General features: G+C 36.8%; 1 protein-coding gene across 1 annotated transcript in view; it reads left to right on the top strand.

The window, feature by feature from the left end:
• KAT2B (lysine acetyltransferase 2B) overlaps nucleotides 1–9,468 on the top strand; it is a gene marked incomplete at its 5' end in the record, with an annotated part of 30,134 nt that extends 20,666 nt beyond the window's left edge. Inside the window, 6 exons of the mRNA XM_010177486.2 lie at nucleotides 1,155–1,298; nucleotides 4,072–4,186; nucleotides 4,930–4,966; nucleotides 5,256–5,319; nucleotides 5,416–5,500; nucleotides 8,673–9,468. Of these exons, the coding sequence (XP_010175788.1) occupies nucleotides 1,155–1,298; nucleotides 4,072–4,186; nucleotides 4,930–4,966; nucleotides 5,256–5,319; nucleotides 5,416–5,500; nucleotides 8,673–8,866 (639 nt within the window). The remainder of the gene's footprint in view (nucleotides 1–1,154; nucleotides 1,299–4,071; nucleotides 4,187–4,929; nucleotides 4,967–5,255; nucleotides 5,320–5,415; nucleotides 5,501–8,672) is intronic.

The following is a 9,468-nucleotide window of genomic DNA, read 5'->3' as shown; positions in this document are numbered from 1 at the left end:
GAATGGGGCTAGATGACCTTCTTAAGTCCCTTCCAGCCTCAGCTGTTCTATGATTCTGTATAGAAATCTGATACAATTCACTCTTCACACATTGAAAGTTAATAAAAGCTGGGCTTGTGATGCTGCTGTCTGTGCTGACAGACCCTTCGTGTCTGACATGTACCTTGCCCAATTTGAAGGTACTCAGTCTCCATGCAACTCTGAATCCTTTGATGGTAAATTGTGAGGCAGAAGTCCTGGCTGGGTTCCTGATTTTTGCTGAGGTTTCATAGATACTACTGTAACTAAGGACTAAAATGCAGCCACAGTGAGAGTCCTGCACTGCTTTTTATTGTCTTGGTTAATTCTTTTGTGGGTTTGTTTTTCAGTTAAATTTTGAGCTGTATGAAGACTGTAGTATAACTTTATAACTTTTAGTAGCATGTTATCTTATTTTTTCACTTGAAATACAGAAGTTAAAAAAAAAAATAATAATTTTTTCCTGCTATAAAACTACTGTAATCTCACAGCAGCAACTTTCCTTGACTAATGACTACAGGACTGGCATCCTTTAATATTAAAATAGAAAAAGCTTTTGCTGAGGTTTCATAGATACTACTGTAACTAAGGACTAAAGTGCAGCCAAAGTGAGAGTCCTGCACTGCTTTTTATTGTCTTTGTTAATTCTTTTGTGGGTTTGTTTTTCAGTTAAATTTTGAGCTGTATGAAGACTGTAGTATAACTTTATAACTTTTAGTAGCATGTTATCTTATTTTTTCACTTGAAATACAGAAGTTAAAAAAAAATAAATAATTTTTTCCTGCTATAAAACTACTGTAATCTCACAGCAGCAACTTTCCTTGACTAATGACTACAGGACTGGCATCCTTTAATATTAAAATAGAAAAAGCTTTTGAAAAATCCAGTTCATTTGTCCACAGTAAAAATCTTTTCCTCCATCTCTGTCTCTCTATCTCCCTTCTTTTCCTATACATATAAGCAACTGACTATTCTTGTATCAAGTGACTCCTATGAACCATGGACTGTAACTCTCTCCATCATCTTGTCTGTTTTTTAATGTTATAATGAATTTGGTTCCAAATCATCACAGCATTTCAATTACAACTGTTAAAGGAAAATGGCATCATGACAACTTGAGGTTTTTTCTTCCTCAGGGTTTCTCCAAAGATATTAAAGTACCAAAAGCAAAATATGTTGGCTACATCAAGGATTATGAGGGTGCCACGTTAATGGGATGTGAATTAAATCCAAGGATCCCCTACACGGAATTTTCTGTCATCATTAAAAAGCAAAAAGAGGTAAAGGCTGAAATGAAACACTGAACGTTAAGTCTCTTCAGATGTTTAGAAAGAGTTTAATTAGTGCCAGATTATCTCTCTTCTTTGCTTTGGTGCTTAAAACTTTATGATGTATGCTTTTATTAGCTAGAATAATTATTTCATTCAAGTCCCAACGCCATAATTTTGCAGTTGAAGCATTAAATTCTAGCTTACTAACTTTATGATAACAGAAGTGTTGGAAAGTATTGATATTTTGAGGAGTATTTCATAACTAAATTTTGTCTTTGATGATGACTCAGCAAAATCTTGAGATTGATTTGTTCTGCAGCTTTCAGTTAGTATTGTATGTCCTGTATTTTACTTGAAAGAAAGAGGGTTATTTTTTCTGCCAGTGTTTTAATATACAAATCAAGGGTGAGCTCTCTTAAATTACAGGCTCTCCCTTTTAGGAGTCTATGTGGGATGTCCTTTATTTAGTCCATAATGATATTCAATATAATGAGGCAGTTTATTAGCAAAATAATTAAGATGTTTCCAGTTGTGTTTAAATGCCTTCCCAGGTTTTTTAAGAACTACAAATTACAAGGATAATTTTTCGTTCAAGGTTGGTCCAATCTTCCGACTTTCTGTGTTGCTAAAATGCTTCTTTATAGAACAATGATTTTCATTCCCCTAGAACTGTTTGGCCCATGCTTGCAGAAAGAAGGACAATATCTGAGTGCTATACATTCAGTTTACAAGGGTTCTTAACTTCACTCATTGGGACAGTTTTCACATGTCCATACAACATAGATCATAATTTTTTTGCTTTCATTTCTTCTTGGTTGGGTTGCCCTTCAGATCCCAGTCTACTGCTGGACACGTTTCACCTTCCCCTCAGGGATGGGATGTTGTCAGGCTGGGCAGACAGTGGATGTGTCTCTTGTAGCCTGTTACATTTCGGGCACGCTTAACTGCGGTAAGACAGTTCTAAGCCCGAACCATCAACATGTCACTTCCAAAAGTTTAAGTTGGTTTTTAAGATTGTGGTTCTGGGACTGCTTTATTAGCGTGTGTTATTTTGCATTTTTTTACTCTCTTATTTGGTGGGTTGTCCATTTTGTTCCAAATCACTTGAAGACACTCCACTTGGAGATAAAGGGCCTTGGCCCTCTAGACGTCCCATGTCTACCACTGTTAGAAAGAAAGCTGCTGTCATAGGCTGATCTGTGATTGCTGTTGTATCTTCTCTGAAAATAAATATGTACAACTTTGGAAGGGCATCTTAAGATTGCCTGTTTGACACTCAAAACCCAGATCAGGCTTTTTATTCTCTCTGATTGAAGGAAACTTAGAAATAGCTCTCTCAGTCTGCAGCTTTATGAAGAATATTTACATGCCTGCTCAAATCAAAAGCAATGAAGATGATTTCTGGACATAAGTAGAATCTTGAATGTTGACAGTATGGATTATGTACTGATGTGGTTTGCTGCTGGTATTGGCCAGTATTGGACATCAGACTTTTCTAATCCTATCTTTTTAGAAGTGAAGCTTTTAATGTGATCTAAACTTCTATTTAAAGAATTAGAGTATGGCTGCTAAGAGCATGTCACCCAACACTGGGTACTGGTCACAGACCACCGTTTGTGAGTTTGCACTGCCTGATCTGCAGCTCATTTACAGTCATTCTGAAAAATATGAAAAATCCCTTTATGCACAGCTTTGTGACCTGCTGACTTGTAACTAATCAGTGTTACTGACTGAAAAGCTTGTTTTAATCAGGAAGAGCCACTAGTTCCTAAATTATGGGAATGATTTAAGGTGAATTTCACAATTAGTTTGAAATCTGGAATTTAGCCATGGTACTGTTGTGTACTGTATTTCTCTTGACATTTGTAACCACTACTGAAAGTCCAATTTTTTTCTTTTCCTCTTCTTTGAGAGAAAATACTTTGTGTGGGGGAGTGAAGGTCCATAAAATAAAAAATATGTCCATCTTTATTATTTCCAAAGAAAATAGTCTCTCAGAGTGTGGTGGTCTGAATGGCTGTGCATTTGTTTACTCCCAGTTATGAAGTAAGCCATTTTGAAAATTACATATTCAGCACACACAAAGCTTAGGTAAGCGTCTAAGTGTTAATCAAGAGCACCAAAGAAAATTACTTAGAATAATGAGATTGCAAAGCAGAACAGAATGGACCCCAGAACTGGGAAAGCCTTTTCTGGCATTTACAAGCAGAGTAGAATATTGGTTCCATAGAGTGGTGTCATTCTGACTTCCTTGAGTGAAAATCTTCAGAACGAGCATCTCTGACTGATATCAAAGCAATTCCTATGTCTCCTATGGAGACTTCAAAGTGAAGAGTTATTTCTAAAATTTTGGAATATGAACATATATGTGCATTGAAATATACCTTGAAATTTCTGACCAGCCATGCTGAAGCAGTTCAGAAGCAGCAGCTGTTAGAATTAGAGCCAGTTCCCAAACCTGCTTCCAGGGATTTTCCTTCCCTACTGCTGCTGCCACCCTCCCAGGAACTGTGCACCTTGTGATCAATACAGCAAGCAGTGGCTCCTTTCTTCCAGATCTGTGCCTAAATAAGCAGCTGAGAGACTTCGTAGCCTCCTCTGCAGAATCAGTGTTCGGCCAGGTAGCTCACCCCCGTTACCAGCTTCAGTGGATCTAGAAGGATCTAAAGATCTCGCTTCTAAAGAAGCGAGAGTATTTCTGTTCATCACAGTTTTGCATTAATCCTCTGGGTTACTTTTGAGCAAATAAATTATTTTTGTTTTCTCTGCTGCTTCATTACAGATCATTAAAAAGCTCATAGAAAGGAAACAAGCTCAGATACGAAAAGTTTATCCTGGCCTTTCTTGCTTCAAAGATGGAGTACGGCAGATTCCTATAGAAAGCATTCCTGGAATTAGTATGTATCAACCTCTTTTAATGTAGAACAGATGCAGAACAGCCCAAGAAAGGTCTAAGACTAGAAATACTAATGTAGTCACATAATTCTTTTTGGATAAAATGTAATTGTTTTGGTCTGTTGATTTGATTTCTATGAAGATTGTTGTGTTTCCATTACAATTGCTGTCTTCGAGACTTCCCCAAGGCATCCCAGGCTGATCCTCTTTTATGTACATGTGTATAATTTTTTTTAATATGTGATGCCTCTTTGATTTGTATCACAGTGTAGTCAGCAGTTTCCCTCTGGCACCACTGTTACGCACTGCACTCCTGTACAAGGATAAATTCTGTGCTAAAGGTAGACTTACAGGACAAAACAGAATTAGAACATCTTCTGGGAGATTTTTTTAACTGTGCTTTTCTGCAATTTGTTCTTTGTCCCTAAGGAATAAAATTTGATAACTTTGACATCGTTATTCTTTGCAGAGGTTGTGGTAAAATATTTATTGAATTATTGAAAATGTGTGTTTCATGTAGGAATGTTTTAGAATCTTCAGCACTCTGGAGGAACAGGCATGTAGGAAATTGAATGGAGCTAGAGGCTAGATGGTTGTGTTATTTATTAGAAGTAGCTTTTATTAAAACAAATCCATTTTATTGCAGCAGTGCTGAAATAGCTTATCTTTTTAGAGTTGCAATAACTCAGTTAATGTTTTGACCTGCTGTAGTTCCCATGTAAACTCTCATGTTGTTGGTGTACAGGAGAGACTGGCTGGAAACCAAGTGGAAAAGAAAGAGGGTAAGTGCTGCACAAAGTAAAATGGTGAAGCAGTTTGGGGATTCCTTGAGAAAAGTCTTTAAAAACAAATATAATTTGATATTTCCTTCCATCCATTGGAAAGCAAATAAATAATCTGCGAGGCATGAGTTCTTAAGTGGATTTGTTTGGGGTTTTTTTTTCAGGGGGGCAGGGTGTTGGGTTTTGTTTCCTTTTAAAAACAAAAAAAAATTTTCATAAAATTCTTGAAACTTTGGAGTTACTTTAAGGGATTCAAACTAATCTTTTTGTGTTCATATTTTCTTTCAAGTAAGGAGCCCAAGGATCCAGAACAACTTTACAGCACATTAAAAACCATCCTGCAGCAGGTGAAGGTGAGTGCTAGTTCTAGTTTACCTCTGTAAAGATTTTTAAATGCTTTCCATTATAGAGTTTCCATATTAGATACCTTACTTTTTTCTTTACCAAAGAGCCATCAAAGCGCTTGGCCCTTCATGGAACCTGTGAAGAGAACAGAAGCTCCTGGATATTATGAAGTTATAAGGTTTCCCATGGGTAATGCCATTAACATTTTTTAAGTATAGAGTTAAAAAATCTTTATAGCTGGAGACATAGCAGATAAATTGTAATATGATTGTTTTATGTTAAAAGATACGTATTACTTGCAGCTCTGAAGTGGCAAGAGTACAATGCTGTCGTGAAATTTATGTCTGCTTTGTGACCTTTCTGAACCATCTATAGTGTATATGTGCGAAAACTTAGTATGCCCTGGAGAGCCCTAGGAAGCTCTTAAACAGGGCAGTCAGCTAGAAACTGTCGGGACTGAGCTGGTTTATGTGATTTGTTCAGATATGTTCTTTTATGTGGTAGATTGCAGATCCTACTGGTATGTTAAAAAATCTCAAGGCAAACTTTCAGGAACACTTGAATTGCTTGAAAAACAGATTTAAGCTTTCTAAATCACACAGAGAAAACCTTTTCAAAAGTATCAGGTTTTGGTAATTGAATCGTAACAGTTTGCTCCATTTTAAGTTTCAGAAAATGCTTCATGCAACTGATTGTAAGATAACTTTTGTCTTTGTATTTTCAATCTGCCAAAGTTGTCTGAGGACATTTGTTTATTTATTTATTTATTTATATTTTTAAATCATGCAGCTATTGTTCATGCAGGATTACTTCCAAAGGGAAGTACACAACTACTAATAATGTTTTTCTTTGCTTTTGACTACTGTCATATAATTTCAATTATGATTCTGTGCTGTTCTAAACAGATGCTTGTTTTGATTTATATTGCAGCAGATTTAAAACTGAATCCTGCTACTCCTTAATTGTTTATGCAATACTCACCTCCATCTTTCTGATTACAGTTTCTGTACCTTTTCAATGTTATTAGAGAGTGAAATACAAGTTTATTGCATGCTACTCTCTGTCAGTTTCTCAGAGAATTAAGGTGTTTGTTCATGTTGCTTGGCACGGGCTCCTAGCCTGTGTATACCAATTTGGCTTAATTCTTTTTTTTTATTCAACTTACCCTTTCCAAATAGCAAATATGTGTACTTTATAAAACAGCAATTGGCTTCCTGCATCCCTGACACAAATGTATTTTCTAGCTATGAAGACAAAGAATGTTGACACCCTCCCGTGGCAGAGTTTTCTCCAGCTGCTTTTCTGAGCAGAGGCTAGGTCTAGATGGCTGTTTAATCTGAACAGCGGTTACAAAGAACTTACTGCCTAGGTTGGTAAACCCAAAGTAGGAATGTTGTCCATCCTTTCTGTGTTCAGATACATTATCTTTGAGGTGGTGGCTGCTCTTTTTTTAGGAATAAGATTAGGTCTTTGGTTTAGTTTTGCTTTGTTTTTTCGAGTAAGGAACCCAGCACAACTAAGCCACATTTTTGATCCGTGATCAGCTCCTGCTTTCCTTCTGCTCCTACTGCCAGCTTACTGATACAGTACAAAAATCACTCAGACATAATTTCATTTAAAAAGAAACAGCATTGCTTTTCTTACGCTGTTGCATACAAGATATAACACTTGTCTTTACATTTGCGTACAGACTAAATTGTACGATACTTGAGAGGTATGGCTGTAGGGTTTTTCACTACCTCATAAGGTCAATTCTCATGTATAAACACTTTTCCCCCCGTTTTAAGTGCTCTTTGAGGTGCTTATTTTCAATAAATGCTGGGTTTTGAGGGGATTTTTTTTTGTTTTGTTTTTTCCTTTTCATTTGCAATACAAAAGCTGTGTGTCTGAGTGACAGATGGAGCCAAACTTTCACTGTAGTTAGAGGAGAACAGTTAAACTGACCAGCCAGGCAATGTTTGCTTCAGGGTGAGCTGAACAGCTTTCCATCCACCACTGCTCCCAAGTCCTCTTCAGAGCTGGTCTCAGGCCACTCATCACCCAGTCTGTATTTATGTTTGGGATTGTTGCGACCCAGATGCAGGACCTTGCATTTGGCCTTGTTGAACTTCATGAGGTTAGCACAGGCCCACCTCTCAAGCCTGTCAAGGTCCCTCTGGATGGCATCCCATCCCTCCAGCGTGTCAACTGCACCACTCAGCTTGGTGTCGTCAGCAAACTTGCTGAGGGTACACTCAATCCCATTCATCAAACTGTTCTTAAATAAACCCCACTTGTCAATTTGACAGGCTTTTTCTCTATTTTGCTAAAGTAAAGTCTCCCTTAAAAAAAAGGCCAAAAAACCAAAATAAAAATACCCACAACTGTATTTGTAAATCTTAACTTTTAAGGTTTAACTCCTTCGCATTGGAGGTCTTTGGTTTCTGCTTTCCTTGCAGTACTTGTTGGCAGTAAGTCTTCTCCATTTCAAGTGTTTCTGTTATGATTTTAAAGGTGCTGCTGAATCCTGGCTCAAGCATTGCTAAAAATATAGTTGTTAGAGCATCTGAGGTGAGAAAAGCCAAGGCCTCCAGCACACCTCCTGCTACTATTCCTGTATTCACTCCTAGAACACTTGTAATGCAGACAAAAATTTAAATGCCTGATCAGAATTACTGGAAAGTGACTGTGTGGAGAACACTGAGATTATTTGCATATTTTATAGATGACTGATTTTAGTATAAAGGAAAACATTTCTTAAAGAATGTTCTGTAAGTAAAGGTTTTGTATGGTGCTTTGAAAGTAGGAGAGTTCTGTTCTCACTCTTAAAAAGAGATGGATACATAACTATAAACTTTGAAGATGTAATTAAAATATATGTAGTGTGGAACGAATTGAATCTTTCTTCAAAGCTGCAAGTACTGCTTTGTAGTATAGACAGATGTCTCTTCTCTGCTGTGTTTGCACGAAGTGAGGATTTTAGGTTAATGTACGTGTTTGAATTCTTTGCTTCTACACTCCTAAGGCTTCCTCCAGCAGAACTGACAACAACTTTGCCTTACAGAGCAGTTAGAGGGGAGTTAGGAACACCTCATACCCACTGAAAACTCAGAGAAGTATGAGAACACAAAAGAATGATGTTTTAGTCTTTTACAGAAGAAAAAATAACCTCTTCACAAAATCATTCTTACAGGGAAATATTGCTTAGTTCCAGGGGTGCGATTGCTGTTGAAGCTAAGAGACCACGCATTAGATGAAGGCAATTAGGGTCTGAATCCCAGCTTTGCCAGTTCATGTTAAATGGTAAATCAGTCTAAAGGGATATTGCATACAAAAAAAGTATTTGAATCAAACGCTGTTAATCTATTTTTCTCCTGTACAGATCTCAAAACAATGAGTGAGCGACTCAAGAATAGGTACTACGTGTCTAAGAAATTATTCATGGCAGACTTGCAGCGAGTCTTTACAAATTGCAGAGAGTACAACCCCCCCGAGAGTGAATACTACAAATGTGCCAATATACTGGAGAAATTCTTCTACACAAAAATTAAAGAAGCTGGATTAATTGACAAATGACACTGGTTTTTTTACAGCCAAACAGTGTGCCTCCTTTATAGGCAGGGGAAGCTGTTATGTATCTGAGTTGTGGGACTTTTAAGGTTTCAAGAAACTTCTGTTTAATACTTAGCACTTTTAAAAACCCTTTTAGTTTTGCAAACATGTATTATACTGAAGTTACAAAAAATATTTTATTAAAATGCTTTATAATGTATTTAATTACGGAAGATTTCTTTTGTGTGCCCATTACCGTATGTTCATAATAAGTTTATCAGCTACAGCCTCAGAAACCCCACAAAATGTGGGAAATTGCACACGTTTGGGAATAACAAGTAAATTCCCAGACAACGGATGTTATAGCTTACCTAATGCAGTACCTATTTGATAAAGTTTTTTGTTTGTTTTTTCCAGTAAAAAAGCAAACAGTAAGGGAAAACAACAGTTGGGGGGGTTCTGAAACACTTGTTTCTTTGTAGAATCTTTTTATAAGATATTATTTTTTAAAAGAAACACTCAGCTGGTTGAGAAGCTGAGAGAAGAGCAGCCAGTTCTGAAAAAAGACTACCTGTAATCTTTGATAGATGCGGTTTTTTTATTCATATTTTACCTGCAAATTGTAA

Source organism: Antrostomus carolinensis, unplaced genomic scaffold, assembly GCF_000700745.2.
Source record: "Antrostomus carolinensis isolate BGI_N321 unplaced genomic scaffold, ASM70074v2 scaffold28801, whole genome shotgun sequence".
NCBI lineage: Eukaryota > Metazoa > Chordata > Aves > Caprimulgiformes > Caprimulgidae > Antrostomus > Antrostomus carolinensis.
Note: the sequence above shows the minus strand (reverse complement) of the source record. Positions and strands in the feature narration are given on the sequence as shown.